General features: G+C 45.3%; 2 protein-coding genes across 6 annotated transcripts in view; both read right to left on the bottom strand.

Moving 5' to 3' along the window:
- Positions 1-4,689: 4,689 nt before the first annotated feature.
- Positions 4,690-8,320, bottom strand: LOC116219896. Its single transcript, XM_031564013.1, has 5 exons — positions 7,559-8,320; positions 7,134-7,326; positions 6,502-6,716; positions 5,835-6,029; positions 4,690-4,934 (listed from the first exon to the last, which is right to left on the bottom strand). The coding sequence occupies exons 1-5, from the start codon at positions 8,134-8,136 to the stop codon at positions 4,880-4,882; spliced, it is 1,236 nt and encodes a 411-aa protein (XP_031419873.1). The 5' UTR covers positions 8,137-8,320; the 3' UTR covers positions 4,690-4,879.
- Positions 8,321-15,686: 7,366 nt separating this feature from the next.
- LOC105892308 (septin-9-like) overlaps positions 15,687-21,232 on the bottom strand; it is a 56,597-nt gene continuing 51,051 nt past the window's right edge. For all 5 annotated transcript variants that reach the window (XM_012818558.3, XM_031563547.2, XM_031563549.2 and 2 more), the window contains 4 exons: positions 20,756-20,851; positions 20,011-20,107; positions 17,110-17,161; positions 15,687-16,972 (listed from right to left, as the gene is read on the bottom strand). In XM_012818558.3, the coding sequence (XP_012674012.1) occupies positions 16,801-16,972; positions 17,110-17,161; positions 20,011-20,107; positions 20,756-20,851 (417 nt within the window). In that variant the 3' untranslated portion in view covers positions 15,687-16,800. The remainder of the gene's footprint in view (positions 16,973-17,109; positions 17,162-20,010; positions 20,108-20,755; positions 20,852-21,232) is intronic.

Raw genomic sequence — 21,232 nt, forward strand, 5'->3', positions numbered from 1 at the left:
ATGAGAGAAAAAAGCATGTGCTGCTGCTGCGTCTCCTCTTCCCCACTGTGAGGAGAGATTCTCGAGGAGGTGAGAGGCCTATTAGGGCGGCGCAGGGGGCAGGGGAGTGAGACCAATGAGGAGCGACACCTGGGAGCCACGGGCGTTAGACACGCCGCCGCCACCACCACCGCCACCGCACAGCGGATGGACGCACAGGGGCGAAGTGCACACAGACTATTAAGTAAAAGTAGCCACGGCTCAAAAAAAGCGCAGCGGTAAAGATTGGCTAGGGCCACCCCCTCGCGTAAATAAAAATGTATCATTACCACATTCATGAGGAGGAGAGAACACAGTTGAGTTGGAGACTGTTTTTCTCCTGGAGGGCAAAGTTATTATATATTTTTTTTTTTTAGCCCTCCCCTGCCAAACATGTGTGCTCTGTGACCAAGGAAAGGGCACATTTGCATACTATCCATACGGAAGCAAATCTGATCATATAAATGTAAATAAGAGAGGCTTAGAGTATGTTTTCCTTGAGAAAGCGGCGCATTGATAACATGAGTGCGAGCCGGGTGGAGAGAAAGGCCACGGGTGGAGGCAGCTTTGAGGCTTCCCACATCAGATACGCAAAGAGTGTCAGAGCTCAATTAGACCTCTGCCCACACGCTGGCTACTATACACAGCAGCACAACACGCTGAGTGTAGGAGGGGGGATCAAACACTAGGGGGCAGTGTTGCTACACTGGCATATGACTAACCAACACTGCCTCGTTTTGTGGTGAGAGGGCTGCCCGAGGGTTGTGTTGCTGAAAATAGTGAGAGGAGATGAGGGGAGAGTATGGAAGAGGTCACCCAGATGTAATGGCTGTGGTTTTTATTTTTCTCTGAATCTGACTCACTCTGATACAGCCTCAAGTTCTTGAGGAAAAACGACGTCGTCATTGTGTTGTTTTTTGTCCTGGTACATGTTGTTATTTTTACCCCACTGCAGTAGCCTGGCGCTTCGGCGTCTAAACAACACAACACTTTTTCAAGACTGGATGTTCCTGGCGGCAGTAATAAGCTTTGCATGCATTCCACATTAGGCCCTGCTATTTGTCTTCTGAGGCACTGTCCTACTTAAGGGTTGAATTTTGAGGACTTAAAATAATCCAGTGCAGTCTACTATAGCTGAAAAGCCAGCATTGGTGAATTAAAAAAAGAAAAGAAAAAATCCTAAGAATGATGTTTCAAACAATGGAGTGGATTGTCTCGCTGAAAAGCTTGAGTGGTTTCCCCTGTCCCATCCTCGCTCAAGACTGATAATGGCCAAACGCTAGAGCCTCATCAAAACCATCAATTTCAACCCCAAACAATAACACCCGTCCTCTCCGCCAATCCACTGATGGCACCGCATATTCACCCAAACCTGGCAACCTGCCAACAGACACCCCCCCCATCCCCGCCTCATAAACCTTAGAGTGTTCACCCTCCCATCCATACATCATGTATGCCCACACACACAGGACACACAGACACACACACACACACACACAAGCACACACACACACAGACACAGACACAGACACACACACACACACACACAAGCACACACACACACACACACACACACACAGACACAGACACAGGCACACACACACACACACACCTCCATCCCTGGGACCCCATCATCCCACAGGACCAACTTCATTATTCCTGGTGTTAATCTGCCCAGCGGGTCTGACCCACCCAACAGGCTCTCTACAGCACCATGACTCCCGAGAAGGTAACACACACACACGCTGAGCACCATCACGTAGCCGTAACACACACACACACACACACGCCCAAACAGAGCTAAGCCCCGGAGCCATCTCTCCCTCCATAGCCTCTACCCGTTCCATGGGCACAGAAAACAAAGGCTCTCGCCCACATGTACCCCTCGCCAGTGCCTCCATCACAGCCAGCGGCCCACACACCATGAATAACCTCGCAGGTACCACCGCCGCCCCACCTCCCAGCCCCCCCTCACAGCACATTCCATCACAGAGGAACTCCAGCCCCTGTGTATACGGCCATGCTCCCACTACAAGCACCGAACATTAATACAAGCAAATCGTGCCCCTCCAGAGAAGCATGTCATGTGTGTGTGTGTGTGGCTTTTTTTTCCTTTTCTTCCTGTCTCTCTTTTCCTTTCGCTGACTTTAATTAAATTTGCAGCTGTCTTTTAATCAAAATGAGGCTAATTTGCATATGGGCTGGGCAGCAGTCACACCCCTCACACACACACACACACACACACACACACACACACACACACACACCCCTCCACCCACTGTCTGAGGGGTTGGCTACAAGCCAGCAGACAAACATAGGCGAGCGTGTTGATGTAGGAACAGTCAGGGGAGGCGGAAATGTGTGTGTGAGACACGTATGTGTGTGTGTGTGTGTGTGTGTGTGTGTGAGTGTGTGTGCGAAATGTGTGTGTGTGTGTGTAGTTATGGGAGATGGAGGGAGGGGTCTGTGGGCAAACGAGTAAAATCAAAATTACGCAAACGAACAGATGCATGGCACAAATTAACATGGATCAACAACAAAACAAGGACACGAGCCCGAGGAGGGCGGAGAGGTGGGCAGCCGAGTCCTTAGCGCCGCTATTTTGATTTTCTACGAAGCGATTACACATAAACACAGGAACCAAAAATGACACAGAGCACCAAAAAACAGATTTCGCACGGCTAATTAACGGAACGAGGGGAGGGCTGGGGGGTGTAAGCGTAAGCGGGTGGTGGGGGTGATCCATGCACATTTTTTTTTTTTTAATGCGAAAGCCATTTAACAAAGCGCAATTAATTAGCGACAAATTACCTTGTTGTGGAGGCTGTGGCCAGATGCAGCGACACCCTCGTGGGTTTTGGGGAGGAGGGATGACGATCTTTTGTTTAGTCTGAAACGTTTGGGTTTTTTTTTTCTCGCAGACGTGAGACGGGGGTGAGACGCTAGGCTGGGGAGAATTCCTTCTGTGCTCTCGACCTCTCAGGAGACTGGGGAGCAATGGGAGAAGAAGGGGTGACTGCCACAGGAGAGAACGCTGGCACACGTTGGCACAGAGCGGGCGAAACCGCACAGTGACTGTGAACATGAGGGGAAAGGGATCTTACTCTTTCGCTCAGTCTATCATTTTCATTTCAAAACGTCCGACTGGCAGCCGAAGTATATGGTCACAGGGAGAGCGCTGGTGGGAAAACGCCACAAGGAACGAACGTGGAATACAAAATACTAAACATGACCACTTAAAACACAACAAACCACTTGTCTGCTATCCTTTGTATGAATAGGACATACTTTCATAGATAAAGAAAGCCATTAGCCTCAGTCCTTACAGTGTCCACAAAAAAACAATTAGTCTTAGTAAATATTTTAAGAGATGCCCAGAGACACACAGTGATGGAATATGCCTGCATGAATCTGCATGTGTAAATTGGTGATTAAACTAGGGCTATCATTTCAGGAGGCATTCTGGCTCTGCTTTACCACAGGGTTTTTAGTAGACAAGACACCGTGTAAAACATGCGAGGTACGTTCACGCGGTCATTGTATTTTTTTACCGTGTTCATCGTAGCATCATAACTAACCAGACATTACTCTGCCCCTGTAAATCAGAGTCTCTTCTCTGGGTGAGAGCTTGAATGCAGTTCCTCTGAGCAGCAAATTAATTTAATTTAATTTAATTTAATTTAATTTAATCATGTCAGAATACAAAAGCAGTGCATTTGCAAATAAAAGGGAGAAGGGGTTAGTGAGAGAGGTTTCATTATCTCTCTCTCTCTCTCTCTCTCTCTCTCCGTCTCTCTCTCTCTCTCCCTCTCTCTCCGTCTGTGTATCTCTCTAAGAAGCATGGAGGGGTAGACTGCCTCATAGGGTGACCGGCCGTGAGGTGGGGAAAAGGCGAGACTGAATGCCAACGCTGCCACACAAGGTGAGGGGGTGAAATAGATGGAGGCGCCATTTTCTAAAACTAACGTCTCCATCTCACCATCTCATGCCAAGGCTCAGACTCAGATAACAAAGACACCCGGCGGCTCCATGTGCACTCTGAAAGTTGACTGTGTCGGCTTACCATGACTGCCCTACAGACATACTGCCAGCTGAGCTGAAAACCAATGCTTATCTAATCTGTGTTGTCCTATTTATACACTAATTTAGTACAGGACGCTCTCAAAAAGAGGGCGCATGATATGTTATCTGGCAACAAACTCATGGGAATAAAATACATTTCTGTGTATTAGAGCCTTAACTGTTTCAGCACAAAATTAGCTAGCATTATGACCCAAATGTTTCCTTTCAAGTCCACAGTGGCCAGTGGCCTAGTTACCATTGGTCAGTTCATATTAGACTGGCAGCAAGACTTTCGAGTAGTATAACTTCTGATCATTTTTCAATTCTAACATTCTGGTTTGGTCATTTTCCTTATTGCTTAACTTTGTTATTATTTGTTGCCGATCAATAACTTGTATTTGTTTGTGGGCCCATTTCTCCGCAAACAATATTTGTGTAAAAGATTATTAATATGTGATGGATGGTGGTTTGTCTAGTGCTGTTCCTGGGGCCTGTTTGCCATGCATTTGCCCATGTTTCCCTGCTCAGCACACCTGACTGAACTCATCAGGCGTTAGCTGAACATACTTGATCTGTATTCAGCATGAGCTAGCTAGAGTATAGCGTACCCTTTATTGATCTGGGCGTGCACTCACTGTTAGAGGGACAGAGCACAACAGAGGCTTGAGCTAGAGTATAGCGTACCCTTTATTGATCTGGGCGTGCACTCACTGTTAGAGGGACAGAGCACAACAGAGGCTTGAGCTAGAGTATAGCGTACCCTTTATTGATCTGGGCGTGCACTCACTGTTAGAAGGGTTCAGGCCACCCATGCATCTCCTACGGCCACCGGCTGCGGGGCTGCACCTGCCATCCTGGGTTCACAACAGAAAACGAACTTGACACAGGTCAACTGGACTTCAAGATATCAATCTGAAGCAACCAGGGTTTTAAATGACATTCTCTGTCAGTGATAGTTAGATGAGAGGTTGCCGTTAATACCCCGCTCAAACTGTGCCTTATCTAATTCCTCTTTTGGCAGATGGACAAAGGTAAGGTGAGAGAGTGATTCAGTATTCAAATGGGCCTCATGGAAGAACCATGTGTATGAACAGATTTGGTCTTAATTAGCTTATGTGAATAGTTTAATGAGAAACTGACGCGTTTACCAATTGCATGCTTCTGTTCTCCAAATAGGGTTTTGCATGAGGCTCAATGAGTGTGTGTGTGTGTGTGTGTGTGTGTGTGTGTGTGTGTGCGCGTGTGTCTGCGCGTGTGAATGTGTGCGTGTGTCTGCGCGTGTGAATGTGTGCGCGTGTGTGTGTGTGTGTGTGTGTGTATGCGCGTGTGTCTGCGCGTGTGAATGTGTGCGCGTGTGTGTGTGTGTGTGTGTGTGTGTGTGTGCGTGTGTATGTGCGTGTGTATGCGCGTGTGAATGTGTGTGTGTGTGCGTGTGTGTGTATGCGCGTGTGAATGTGTGTGTGTGTGTGTGTGCGTGCGTGTGTGCGTGCGTGTGTATGCGCGTGTGAATGTGTGTGAATGTGTGTGTGTGTGTGTTTGTCTGCGCGTGTGAATGTGTGCGCGTGTGTGTGTGTGTGTGTGTGTGTGCGTGTGTATGTGCGTGTGTATGCGCGTGTGAATGTGTGTGTGTGTGCGTGCGTGTGTATGCGCGTGTGAATGTGTGTGTGTGTGTGTGTGTGCGTGCGTGTGTGCGTGCGTGTGTATGCGCGTGTGAATGTGTGTGAATGTGTGTGTGTGTGTGTTTGTCTGCCCACCTAGACTGTGCCATGCGGAGAGCTTTCACTCTCCTCTGAGAGATGTCCATCTCCAGCAGGCGTGGCAGGATGGGCATGGTGGCAGGCGGCATGGGGGTCTTGCGGGCCAGCTCCATGTTGTGCAGCATGCTCTTCATGTCCCACATAGGCGTGGCCTGAGGCGCGCTGCTCTGCACCGGGCCTCTGGTCACTCGGCTGGGGGGGCAGAACACTAATTAGTATCCAAACGTCAAAATTGGACCTTTTAATGATTAATGAGAAATACTGCAAAGCCAAAAAAAATAAAAAATAATGATGTCCAGTCAGCATTTGATTCTTGTTTAGACATCAATGTACAAAATGGAGCCATCTGGTAGTGCGTGATAATTCAGGAGCCAAGGGTTGGATTATAATTAATGTTGCGAATAATTCTATGCAATTGAATGGGTTATAACGTTGGAGGTCTGATATCTCTTTTTATTGACTGCTGCAAAAAATGAATGACTGCTGGCATTGGCAACAGGTTTTGTGCTTCAAATTTATATTTTTCATATCATTCCGCAAGTAGTCTCTTCACTTTTTGTAACGGAAATTCCGCTGCGCGTCCCTGCAAATCCCTAGGCTTAGTACATGAACACACTGAGGCACTCCCTGATGCCCTTGGTTGGTGAGGAGCGCTCTCTCCTACCTGCACATGATTCGGGGGATGTCCTCTGATCCCTGGTGCTGCAGACGGGCGGGTGCGGTGGGGGGTCGCTGAAGCCGGGGCTGTGACCGTGACCGTGACCCCGGCCTTGGACCCACAACCAGCCTCTGGGACCTGATGAAGAGAGAAGGCTGCCGCTGGGAGTCACAGCTGCTGGAGTACGGCAGGATCAGTCGCACCCCACAATCCTCTCTGATCTGCAGGAAGCAGGGGTAGCATTTTGGTATAGAGCTTCAATGGCCTTTCAAGAACACTGGTACTGGATCAAAATACAATAATATTATCATAGTGACAAAATACTTTTAAATATTATTGATCATTATGCATCATGTAAGTATGTATCTTTTGCACACATCAATTGTTTTCATTTGAATTTCAGGACTTATAGAGGTGATATGATGTCCTAAATATTTAAACACAGTTTAAACCTACTTCTAACATAAATAATATGTAAATAAATAAATAATAAACTGCTATTTGATATTTTGCTATGAACCATATCAATTTACAGCACTGTGACTAAAGCAACTCCTTTGTTGACAAATGACCTCCAGGAGGCTCCAGAAGTTACTGTGTAACACTGTCACTGATGGAAACCTGGCTCCAGTTCTTGCCTGTTTAAAGAGGCAGGTGGTGCGTGTGAGGTACATGACGCGATCCTCGTCAGTGGCAGCCTGCCTGGCGCTAAAGCGCTTCATCACCGCGCGCTCATATTCCTCCAGTTTAGACAGGAAGGTGTACACTTCATTCAGTGCCTGGCCATCGTTCAACTCACGAGCAGACAGCAGCTGGACATGTAGACTGTGCCTGGATGAATAAGTAACAATATGCCCACGTTACAAAAACTGCACACTTAATGACAACATTGTCACCCAAAATGTCACTCAAAAAACTCAAATCAAAGCCTCGAGCCATCTCTTAAAATAGAACCTTTAAGAAGAGAAACTAGCTCTACTGAAATAGAAAATAAGACTAAAATGCTGAAAGAACTGTCTTGTTTTAACACACTCCCACAATGTTCCATACCCTGGCTGCTTACCTAACTTGCATCAGTGCTTTATGGGCAATATACTTCCTCATTAGGCAGGACAGGCGCAGATCAGCAGCATTGAGAGAGCGCTTGATAGTGTGCTTTGCCAGTTGGTAGAGTTTGGAGGAAATGTCTGCATTTTTGTCTGCCTGGTTTAACAACTTCAGGTTGTTCCTCTGTGCGTCGACACTCAATCGGTACCTCACTGCTGCCATCTCCTTCTTGATGTTCTCCCCGTCCTCCACCACGTAGCGCTCCAAGTCCTCCTCTGAGAGCTTAGGAGATGGCGACCTGGATGGCTGCTTAGGGGCTGCCTTCACCTGAAGCACTGAGCTTCTCCTTGGCTTTGGTTCTCTGTCAGAAGAAGCTCTCTCCACCTTTTGTTTAGGCAGAGGTTTAGACCATAGTTCCTCCTCTTCAGCATCAAAAGAGCGGCTGTGAACAGACTCCACGGGTTTAGGTACAGCAGTCACGGAGGGCGGTTTCTCAGTGATGTTGAAGAAAGGTGGCTGAAAAGGTGGCTGTAAAGGTGGCTCCATTTCTGCATCAGTTGCAGGAACAACCTTTGGAGCTGGTGGCTTCTTCATTTTGATCTCTGGCGTTATTGGTTGCTCCTCAGGGGTGATGGTTTGAATTACCACTATCACCTTTGACACGTGACACACTACTTCTGCCTCCACAGCTGATAGTGCTGGCTCTTCATCCGAACTGACCTCAGGTTCTATTCCAGATTCACTCTCCTCCACCTTCTCCTCCTCCTCCTCCTCCTTCTCCTCCTCCTCCTCCTCCTCCACCCCCTTCCACTCCTTCTCCTCCTCCTCCTCCACCCCCTTCCCACTCCTCCTCCTCCTCCTCCTTCTCCTCCTCCACCCCCTTCCACTCCTCCTCCTCCTCCTCTTCCATCTCCTCCTTCTTTTCCATCTCCTCCATTACTGAGGCTACAGGGACCTTTGGTGAAGGTGTCACTGTCAAGGGCTGCTTGACCGGCACAGGTTTATAGACGGTGGCCACTCCCCCAAGCCTCTTGATCTCTAGTGACAGGGTGGCGTTTTGTTGCTCCAGGCCCGAGATCTGCAACTTCATCTGAGAGATATCCTCGCTCTTGTTGTCGAGGTCTTTCTTGAGTTGTGCAATGTGCAGCTGTTCGCTTGCGTCCACCTGCTTGGCTACTTCCTGTTGAGTGTCCACGGCCTTCTGGCGCTCCAACTCATCACGGAGATGCTCAGCTTCTTGTGTTCTCGCCACAAAGGCTGAACACATGTTCTGGAGGCCATTTTGCGCAAAACTAAAGGCCATGCTCATTGCTTTCTTGCAGGACAAGAATGTTTCCATGTCGTTCAACATGAAGCACAGGTTGTTGGCGCTCTCGACTGCTTGGGATAAGTCCTCCGACAGCTGCTCTACTGAGGGTGGCTCCAGGGCCTGGATCTTCAGAACCGTTTGCCCACTGATTTTGGGCTCCCTCCACCAGCACCAAACACCTTCCTTGTCTGTGCAGATTTATTATTGGACAAAGAAAAATTATTTCAGATAAAAATGGGCATTTATCTAACAATAGCCGTTTGAAAATGTAAAATGTTCCTTAAGGGTTCATGTACTGCTGTCAAGTTTTTTCCTGCCAACTAGGGACTAAAATAACTAAATGACCTAAATATGGCCTGCTATTAACAATACAAGTAAGTCTTACACACAGGGTGCTCATTTAGTGTTTGTCAAATTTTTGTTTCTTCTTCTTATTCTGTACTTTTTTGGTCATTGACATCATATACCTAAAATTCACCAATGTATTTATCATATCAAGAACCGTTTTAAGCTAAAATTTGGGAAATTGGTATGCTTATACTTTGCTAATTTGCTCACAAGTTCCATTTGGCTTACTCAACAAAATGGTTACCTACGGCCAGCCAAAATTCAGCAGCTTATACATACTTGTGTGAATGCCAATGTTAGTGGAATTTTGTATCCATATGATGTCATAGAGCCATATAATGTCGCTACAGCAAGTTACACCATATTTTTCTCTGTCCCTCTGGCATGGTTTGGTCTATCTTCAAAATTCATTTTGACTTTAAACCCTTACGGAACATTTACAAAAGCATTCAATCTGTTGCTTCTTTGACTAGTTTGCACATTGTGCTCGGAGCCTGATGATTGCTGCTTGTGACTATTTCTTTATTGATGAGAATATATACCCATGTCCACAGCATGCAGAGGCGGTCATATACTGATACTGCTTCACACCCTTTTAGTGTACAGCCGACACAATCACAATGTATCATATTTGCTACACGAGTTTTTGAGACATCCACGTCAACATGATCAATACTTTCCTGAAAAACCTGTTGTATGCAATCTGACACGTCTGTCTGACAATTTTGAAAGAGTTACTGTAAGAATAATATTTATATTGTTACTAATGTTTAAATATAAAAATGTACTGTATTGAAGCAACTTATAATTACTTAATATTCCATACTTTATTTTATAGTAAAACCTTGTTAAAAATGTATTTATCAAATATGACACAGCAGGTATTTAAGGTAAACATATCAAGTGAAATATGATACAGCAAGTCTTTAAGGTAACTGATCTGTGAATCCCTCTATTGTCTTTGTATTGCAATTCATGATGCTGATAGAAAGATCATATCTCAGCAACTCATGATGACACAACACTCAGAAAGCCTTCCCAGGGGTAGTTCAAAATTGTGGCCTTAATTGAAAAAAAAATCATATATGTAAATGACAAAGTTTTCAGATGCTCATTCAATTGCAAACAAACTTGCTGCAGGTAACACCAGGTTTTTCTTAGCTTTTTAGAATTTCACATTCTAGTCTGAGAGCGTTTTTGTAAAATAGTCACCTCTCAAGTTGAACCAGTGAACTGTACCAATCAATTGTCATTACCTGTTGACTGTGTCTTCGCTGTCCTGTTCTCTTTGTCAGCTGTTAAAAACAGTTTACAAAGCCGAGTCAGGTGCTGAATGCTTGCCTCTACGTCCAGCAAAGATGCCTCAATCTTCTCCTCCATCTCTTCCACCCACTCCTGTGTTATATCTGCCAAATCGTCTCCAGTCCGCAGAGCCTCGGCCAGGTCCATGTCTGGCACAACATTAGACAGAAAAGAGCGGAGTGGTTGGGTCTTGTATTACGTTAAGCTGACAGCAACTTCACTATGGGCCAAATGCTTCAAAAGAGTTACTGCTCCAAGATTTTTTGACCCATCAAATGACCTTGAAAATACTGAATTCGTAGCTAAATCACATTCACTTATTATCCTGTGCTGAAGTCATTATCTGAAGACTTCAAAGATATATTTGTGTAATGGAGTGCTAACAAAATGTTGCCACTGCCGGTTTTGGATCGGGTGTCAAAGAGCAGTAAGTAAAGGACTGCTCATGACTTCCTGACGTCAGGAAGGCCACACTCACCAGTGTCGTTGAGCCACTCGAGGACAGAGCTCAGGTGCTCATTCTTATCAAAGCAGGAAAGAAAGCAAGTTTGAATGGCGGAGCGCGCACGCTCACGCCTGCTGTTCACATCCCGGGCCGCCGACTGGTCACCATCTTCATCATCTGCCTCTTCTTCGGCCTGCAACAGAGTGGCCAGATGGAGACGCTGCACAGCGGTGTTCACACTGTTGAGGATGACCCGAAGTCTTCCAGCGACTTCCTGAAATAGAGCACAAAGTACACCAAAAAGCACTCCCACAACTCCTCCAGAACATACTTATGACTTATGACTGGTTTAGATGCTGGAACAAGAAACGGGGAACAAGATATTGATCAGATATTGAAGGTGTTAAGCAATATCACGAGACCGCAATCCAATAGCCCTACACTTTCTGTCAAATTCAGCAAATTGCTCCCTCACAGTGCTCTAGCTGTCTGTTCAGTGTGTGCACTAAAAACAAAACCCTCTTGTGTTCGTTAACAGTCCTGGCGCTGTAAATGGGAAAACAAACATGATGGCTTGGACTGAGCCATTAACAATTCCAGCCGATCAACACGTTGCTTACGGAGCCCGGAAGGGAGGGTTATAGTTGGCACAAATTTGTTTGAAGGAATCATCAGAAACGTGACTCGGAAGGAACTGTCTTCAGAATCAGCTGTAGGCTACCTTTATGCTGTGGTAACACGCAGAGTGAGTCGTATCGGTTTCTTTACCGTTTATTACACTCAGGCACAAGCATTAACAAACTGATGTAACATTGTAGATGGGCACGGGCACAGGACAGAGGGCAAGACAACAAAACATTAGGGAAAATCACACTGGGGCACACATCATCCCAAAAGGCTCGTCAGCTCTTGCCCCCAGTGGTCCACAAGCCTTTTGCTTTCAAAGATAGCTGATTCTGACCGCTAACATTAAAGGTAGACGCTAATATCAAACAAAGAGAGAAACAGGACAGTCCTATTCTAACATTAACACGGAATTAAACAATAATGTACTCAGTTTCGCACCGCACTCTGGCACACAACTACGTTACGCAAACCACCAACACAAGATGCTTGCTGCACTCCAACATACCAATATAGTTAGGCCGATTACAGTCCTTGGAGATGTCAGTTGGTCAATACCGTCTTTTCAGGCTGTCTTTGACGTCTTACGGATATTACAAAGACTTTTTGTTTTTACTTGACGAAGAGTTTGTGATTGCTTTTTGTTCAAAGTGTGATTCTCACCTCATTGTCGACAAACTCACTGGTCTTAATACGGTAGTAATGTCAGAAAACATTACAACAATATTAAACGATATTTATTTTTATATTTTGTTTTGTATCTGTTTAGGCATTTATACGATGACGTGATTTGTATTATTAAAAAAATGTAGGCTACATGTTTATAATTTCAACTCACTTACAAAGTTGTGCTTACAACACGCATCCAATATGGAGCGTAATTGGAAGCTATACAAATAGGCCCTACATCTTCAAATCTTTTACCATGGTTTTCAGTTTTGAAAAAAGGCAAGGCCTGTTACTTACAGCTCTGGCTCGTTGCAGTTTTGCCGACTCTAAAGTCTGCAACACGCTCTTTACAGAGTCGGGTAATTCTACAGGATCCGATAGTATCTCGCTCAACATAACATTTACGTCCATTTTGGCAATTAGCTAGCTAGCTAATTTCAAAAGAAGACAAATACACTAATGGACTGACTGGCACCGACATTCTTTTTTTCAGTCAGGAATTATGGCTAGGCAACGTCATAATTGAAATGCGTTACATCCAAAGCGTTACATTCAGATCAATATTGATGAGGTTTATATTTAGTCAGTTCTGACATGAGTAAATTATGATAGATAGAAAGATTGTTTATTGGCTACGTGAACAATTGACCATCCCCCCCCCCCCAGTAGCCTACAGCACAATAGGCCTACATACATTCCCAACAGCAGACACTCTTCAAATTATCCCACAGTACCAGGTTGAATACAAATGGTTCAGTGGTTCAATGACCTATATCTAGTGCCATCCGTTCCAGTGACAACATTGGTACATTGGTACAAAATCACCTTTTTAAACATCATCTATCTAATTAGGTTATGTGTGAGGCATAGGCCTACTTTATCATGATTATTATTGTGGTTGTTATTATCGATTGTTTTAAATGGCACAAAAGCGTCTGCTAAATACCCTAACCATACCCATTCAATAGCCAAAACACATTATACACAACCACATACATAGGTGAATGGTATGCATTCTAGTACTGTGTGAGGAGGGGGAAGGATTGAGCTATTCAGAGTGCTGATAGCTATGGGAAAAAAGATGTTTGTGAAGTCCTAGTCCTGATGGAAGGCACTGGAGGAGATCATGAGCAGGATGTGAGGGGTCAGAGATGACCATCTTTACTCGCTTTACAGTCCAGTGAGTATATAGAGATTCGACTGAGGGGAGAGGGTTGCCTATGATTTTGGATGATTTGTTGACAATCCACTGTAATTTGTCCCGTGTGTGATTGACTGTGCTACCATACCATACCGTAATGGCATATGTTATTGATGGACTTGAGGATGGCTGAGTAGAACCAGACGAGAAGTTGATGACTGTATGATTGTATTTTTTAAGCTGCCTAAGGAAGTCATTGTTTAGTGTTAGTGTTAGTTTTCCACTTCAGGATATTGCTGATGTATGTTTTGAGGAATTTAAAGGAGTCAGTGGTGTCGATGGGGTCTTTTTTATTTGTATAGGTAGTTTGGGATTCTGCATGCATCGGAAGTGAATAATGTGTTCCTGGGTTTAGGCTGTAAGAAGTGACGACTTGGTCCACGTCAATGTCGTACTGGGTTTCATCCTTGTTGGAGATGAGGCCTACAATGGTTGTGTCGTCTGCATAGTTTACTATTTGCAGAGAATTGTCCATGGATGTAAAGTGAGAACAGCCAGCCAGGGGGAGAGAACAGCCAGGGGGAGAGAACGCAGCGCTGAGGAGCGCCTGTACTGTGGGTGTTGAGGTGTGTGATGTTAGGTTATTGACCTTCACTTTCTGTGGCCTGTTCCTCAGGATGCTCCGAATCCAGTGGCATAAGGCGGGGTCAGTGCTCATGTTCAAGAGTGTGGTAAAGAGTTTGAGGGGGTTGATGGAGGTCAAGGCGGAACTAAAGTCTATGAACAGGATGTATGTGTGGGTGGGTGTTGGGTGATTCCAGGTTTTCCAGAGCATGGTGGAGTGCTATGCTGACTGCATCCTCAACAGACCGGTTGACTGGGTCGGCAAATTGATGTGGGTCCATCACTAGGGAGGTACCGGATTTCAAATATGACAGAACGATGCGCTCAAATGCTTTCATGGCCACAGATGTTAGGGTAACTGGTCTGAAGTCATTGAGGCATGTGATCTTTGAAGACTTTGGCACAGGTGACGGTAGATGGTTTGCAGCAGTACATTGACTTAGAGAGGTGTTAAATATGGTGGAAAATATTGGGGCCAATTGAGCTGCACACTGGCATAACAGAGCAGGACTGATCATGTCTTTCCTGATGTTCAGCTTCTTGAACGCAGCTCTCATCTCATCCTCCTAGATGCAGAAGGGGGCATTGGACTGGGAGTAGGAGGGATGACTGGTGAAATGTTTTTTTTTTTTAAACCTAAACTTTGACCATGGAACAGGAACAGTTAATGTAATAAAAGTTGTCATCTCCGACAAAGGGAAATATGTCTTATTACCAATTTATTAATTCAAATATGAGCTTGTCCTCAATAATACAGCTACTAGCATTGCAACCAGCAAAATAAATGGTGGGCCTATGTATGTAGCCTTTGAATGTAGGCTATGTATGTAGCCTGTTGAGGTGTAACATCTTTATTGAGTTGGAACAAATGCCGGCAATAATATTTTATGTAAAAAGGTGTTGGAATAACAACGTCTAAATAACAATAAAATAGCCATCTTTATTCCTTTGAATAATAACATATCAAAGATATATCTTATTACTGTATGTAAGAACAGATATCACAATACGTAGACTATACAACATTGAACAGGACATTTTTTTCCTTTTTACCTTCAAACTATGACTAAGTACATTGATTATCTGATGGCAAGTCAATGCACCTATGAATAGCATAGGCTACCAGTTTCAAATGAAAACATCTTGAAAATGTGTGAAATTAACACTGAAGATTGTTTGTACATATTTAGACTATACCTCATTCACAAAAAATACTGACTTGTCTTGACACGGTTTCTTGTTTCATGACATAAAATGTGTGGGTGGATCATCTCATGAAAACCCAGTGATTGTTCTTAGACAAAAACGCATCACACCTTTTTGTCACAGACGCTGTTATTTCAGCTCAGTTGTGAGGATGTCTATGTGCTTTAGCCCATGAGGATAACGCGGGAGATTAAAGGATCTGTTTTCTATGTTTACATAAAATGAATTCAATAAAACATGAGCTGCAGATCAAGCCTAGGATGCTACTGTCTGACATAAATAATGGAAGAGCATGAAGCGAGTTACAGAAAGACAGAAACACTCACAAAAATATAACTATTGTATTATAGGTTGTGCGTGTATATGGTGTGTGTGTGTGTGTGTGTGTGTAAGAGAGAGAGAGAGAAGGTGGAAGGTGTTTAAGGGATGCCACCAACAGAATGGAGTGGGCGTACATTTAAATCTAACACAGTGACTTATAAATATTTATTTATTCATAAATCAATTCTATGTATCGGCTTCTCTTTCGAACAGAAAGCACATTTATTTGGTTTACATGGAGTACAGTAGGCACAGGGGAATTAATAGTCCAATACGTGTTATGCCCACTGTCCTCTCAAAAACATACACATCAATACAAACAAGATCAGTAACAACAATGCAAACACAACATAAACTGGTGTACATCATGGGCACAGAAAACCACAACAGAGACATGGGGGGGCTCCACACTGCGTTTACCTGTAGTAGTAGACGAGTCTGTTCCTGCAAACACTAGACCCTCTATCTTCACAACACACTGCCACACAGCACATCACTGAACAACTCTACAGACCCTGATCCTACTTTATCCAAAACAACAAAAACAAAAACAAACAAACAAACAAACAAAATCACGTGCAAACTGTGAGGTGTTATATTTTGGGAATATATATTATATACTGTATACTATACTGTACGGTACAGGATATATATTCTGGAACACATGGTTGTACTCTAGCAATAACCACTTAACCACAGTTACACATGACTCGTGACTCACGTAACAACATAACCAACACTACAGTCATTTTCTCTCAGCGGTCACTTGATAATCACTCTGTGTCTGTAAACGTTAAATTGGCAATGATGGACTGCAGTGGCGTGGTAACGCTACATTGGTAAGTGGTTGGCACAGATAGTCCACATCTACAAGCTACCATCAGGGCTTCTGCCATAAAGGACACCAATGGAAATAAGACAAAAGGTCTAAAAGACTGAGACACACATTTATTATACACGACCAAGTAAGGGACCAAAGGTTTTGTTCTTAACTTTTTTTTGAGGATAATGAAATGGCACATGGAAAAGGATAGATACAGAGGCCTCAAAAATGAATGCTTCTGATACAAATACTATGATATGATTGCAATATGTTTTTTTTGATTTGGAAGAACAAGTCTTGTTTGTTTTGTATGGAGGGTCCACAGCCTCTCTGGAGTGCATTGTTAGGGGGGGATTTGGCCTAGGGGTTTTGGCCAAGGTGGACAGATGGCCAGAGAAGAGCTTCGTCAGTCCCTGGGACGGACGGACGGATGGACGGACGGATGTCTACATCTCGTGGGACAGCACCTCAGGACCCGGGACCCCGTTGGCCTGCAGGGGGCGCTGCCCGTTAAGTTGGCCGTTGGGCTGCGTGTTGTTGTTTTCATTGAGCCGGCGAACGCGGTACATCTCATAGTGGATGCTGCTGGTGATGTCCTTTAAGTTCTGCATGTGGGTTCTGGACAGAAATAAAACAGCAAGCAAACAATACAGTAAACAAAAAAAGAACAATCAGTTATGAGATCATTAACACTCTGCAAAACAACCACCACAAAACAAAAACAGTGAGTTATTCAGGAAAAATGAGCCAATTACCTGATGAGAAGATCACGCAAGTAGGCGAACTCACAGTGAGCAGTATTCTCAACTGCAAAGAGAACAGACGACATAATCTTTTAGGTTGTTATCGTGGTAATGGTAATTGGCATGACAAAAGAAATGACACTCAAACCTTAAGCGAGATTAAGAGAACCCTTTTCAGTGCACTTGGCAGAAACTGAGGCCAAACCCTCTGGCCAGTAAGCCACCCAGTATAATGACAAAGAAAATCCCCTTTTAACAGAATGAACATGTGCACATTAATGGGTTAATTTGGAGAGATGGGCCACTCCATGGAGGCCAAACCCTCTGGCCTGCAAGCCAATGGGGATTATCAAGGAAAAGTTTTTTTTTAATCGGATGAAAGTGTTAAGTAGAATCTGAATCAATGGTGAAAGAAGGGCACCCTTGCCAACCCCAAAGAAGTGATGGCACACAAACTGAGAGAAGCGCTGAAATGACATGAAACGCTGAATGGCAAATTTAGCTACACTACAATCAGTTCAAGAACTAAATGACAGTATGTTCAAATACAGCATGTTTAATCTAACCCCCTAGTGAACATTACAATGCTGATGGGAACTGAACACAATTAAAAACACTGCAATTCTCTTTATGACCACACAAGGGCAGTGTAGTAACACAAGAGGTATGACGGAATCAGACTTGACGGCAGCAGCAAGCAAGCAAACAATTCCTATAACCCAGGATTACAACAACCACTTCAAGTCACAAAATATATTAAAAAGGCTCTTTAAAAAAGAAGGCTGAAAGCTTAACATGACAATTTTGTGGAAGGAAAAAGTGAAGAACACGTGTATGAAATATAGATTATGTCAGGTTCACAAATGAGAAAATGAGGGCTCTTTAAGTGACAGCGGAGTGCAGCTGCTTTGAAATCCTGGCACAGGAAATTACATTTTACTTGAGCGCTGCGAAGGGGAGCCGAGGGTGCCATGGAAGCACACGGAGTGGAGCGCGCTGATTAGCCGAGCTGCTTTCGGTTTTTAGTTCAAAACACAGTGTGCTCAGCTGATGAGAGGGAACCAACAGTGTATATGTCAGCACTCTCACTCTCTCTGTGTGTGTGTGTGAGTGTGTGTGTGTGTGAGAGTGTGTGTGTGTGTGAGTGTATGTGTGTGTGTGAGTGTACTATGTGACACACACACACACACACACACACACACACACACACACACACACACACACACACACACACACACACACACACACACCCCGTCTTGTGCTATCATGAGAGGCGGCTGCTATAATGGATATTCAATTGGCCTCTAAAGTAAATTGGTCAGATAAACACACAGGGAAAACAAGGGATGGGGTGTGTCACAATAATAGCTTTGATAACATACCGCTCATACATCATTCAAGCTCATTTAATGAACAGCCAGCATGTGTGTTTTTTCGGAAAAAAAGCACACATCCACACAAGACCAGAACCAGGAAAGATGAGAACGTTCTCCTATCTCTCCCTTTTTCTAATGATTGCCTCGCTGATTTCCTGTCAGCAGAGATGAGTCATGGTGGCGGCGGCGGCGGCCGCAGCAGGGAGCCCGAGCCGGGAGGAATGCAGAGTGCCTGGCATCACACAGCGACGGAGTGAGAGAGAGAGAGAGAGAGAGAGAGGGAGAGAGAGAGAGAGGGAGAGAGAGATCAAATAAAAAAAAAAAGAGGGAGGCGATGGAGGGAGATGGCTGGGAGGGAGACGAGTGGAGCGGACCTCGGCATGGGAACACGAGGCCCAGCGGCTCTTTTGCACCGAGGCCTCGCTTCCAAATTTATAGTGGCACTGTGGACGTGCGCAGTAGTGCGCTGCCACCGACTGAGTCACACAACTCAGTGTCCACAAGAATAGCAGCCATTGTTTCCTGCTCGGTTTTTCTTTTCCTTCCCACCACCGGACTTCTTTTTGTATAATTCCCCCTCTTTCTATATTTGTCTTGCTAATGGGCTCTTTCCAAGATGGCTTGTTTGTGGAGAGCCACGCAAGGGCCCTGCACTCCTCTGTGAAATTCTGCTGCACTCATATTTGATCGGGGTTATTTCACCGCACGCTACATTCCACACGCTAATGCATTGTGCCCAGAACGTTCTTCAAATGGGGTTGGGGGTTGTGTGTGTGGGTGTGGGGGGGGGGGGGGGGGGGGGGCGGAGGGTGTAGCTTCAGGGAAGAGTGTTGGTAGCACGGAAGCCTGGCCTGTGAAGTGTGAACACACACAGATGATGTCAGCCTACTACAGAGGCTGAAAACAGACTTGGGTGTCCACGGCGTAAGGGTTGTAAAGACAGCGGGACACTGCAAGGCTTTCATTGAGAGGCAGTTGGACACGGGCCCGAGGCCAGACCTGGGACATTCCTGGGTCCCCGGCTCGGCCTGCGCTGTTTACCGATCCCACTGCTCTCTCCCAGAGGACGGGCCAAGAACGCCCAGCAGGCCGCACTCCCCACACTCCTAGGTCCTTGGCAGCGTCACGGTAGTCAACATGTGACGGTGTTTGCGTGCGCTCACTCTTGTGTGTTTCACTCTTTCTGGAAATCCCTCTCTCACTCACTCTGTGTCTCTCTCTCTCTCTCTCTCTCTTTTTCTGTTTGTCTGCAAGTCTTTGTTTCTCCATGATGTCATGCGGTTGGACTGTAGTGAGAACCTCATAGGCTCATCAGAAAGCACCAGATCACACTGGTGGCAGGAAAATGGATGACTTGGGGATAAAGAGTGCTGGGGATGAGTCAGACGACACGCATGTAGCCCGACGCTTTAAATGCGTGTTGGCAAGTGCCTATCAGACTCTATACCTGACACTGACCAAATCTCTGAAACCGTTGATTTCACATCTGTTTGTATCTCTTTGTGTGTTTCAGTATGTTTGGGGGGTGCAGGATTACCTTCTATGGTCCCCCATTTTGTCTTCCTTCCCAGGAGCTTCTTCCCGTTGACCTGGTACTCCAGGTCACTTCCTACCACTGCAAACGGGATCATCGCCTGAGAACAGAACACCCAGTATTAACACATGACTAAGCCATCTCCTGATAGGCCCACAGACACAGAACACCCAGTATTAACACATGACTAACCCATCTCCTGATAGGCCCACAGACACAGAACACCCAGTATTAACACATGACTAACTCATCGCCTGATAGGGCTTCAGACACAGAACACCCAGTATTAACACATGACTAACTCATCGCCTGATAGGGCTTCAGACACAGAACACCCAGTATTAACACATGACTAACTCATCTCCTGATAGGCCCACAGAACACCCAGTATTAACACATGACTAACCCATCTCCTGATAGGCCCACAGAACACCCAGTATTAACACATGACTAACCCATCTCCTGATAGGCCCACAGACACAGAACACCCAGTATTAACACATGACTAACTCACATCCTGATAGGCCCACAGAACACCCAGTATTAACACATGACTAACCCATACAGTCATTACAAAGTCAAAGTCATTCATTAAAAAAAAATACTTTTCTTAAAGATCCTAATGCATGGTTCATTGTTAATCTTACACCACTGACACAAAGGAAATAGAGTGCATTTAACCAAATGGTTGTCATGACGCATGAGTATGTTTTGAACGAGTTCCAGCTCAGGAGAGACGTGCACTCACTCTGATCTTCTCATTGATCACCCTGTCCTCTGCGTCCTCGTCAAACTCCATCTGGGGGTAGATGTCAATCTCGTTGACGCGCAGGTCTTCTCTGATCTGTGCACAGGAAAGCCAAACCACCTTGTTATCAGCCACTTATCTCAAACAGTGTATGGTGGCCAGGGGGTGGGTGGGGGGAAACAACCATTTCAAACATGGCTACCCTCCAGGACAACTATTTCCTCAGACGCCTCTCCCTGTGTGGGGGACACGGACAGCACAGGAACTGGGAAGGTGTAGGAGAGAAGGTCCAGCCCTGAAGAAAAACACTCCTGGCCGGCCGGGGACAGATGATGGAAAGGGGACGGCCCCAGAGAGTTTGCCGAGGGCGTGTGGTGGCCCCCTCTCAGCGGTGGATGACAGCAGTGATAACAGCGTCTCAGGAGGGTCAGTGTCAAGCGAGGTTACTCATGACTTTCTCAAAACAAACCCAAATGT

The sequence above is a fragment of the Clupea harengus genome, chromosome 26, assembly GCF_900700415.2.
Source record: "Clupea harengus chromosome 26, Ch_v2.0.2, whole genome shotgun sequence".
NCBI lineage: Eukaryota > Metazoa > Chordata > Actinopteri > Clupeiformes > Clupeidae > Clupea > Clupea harengus.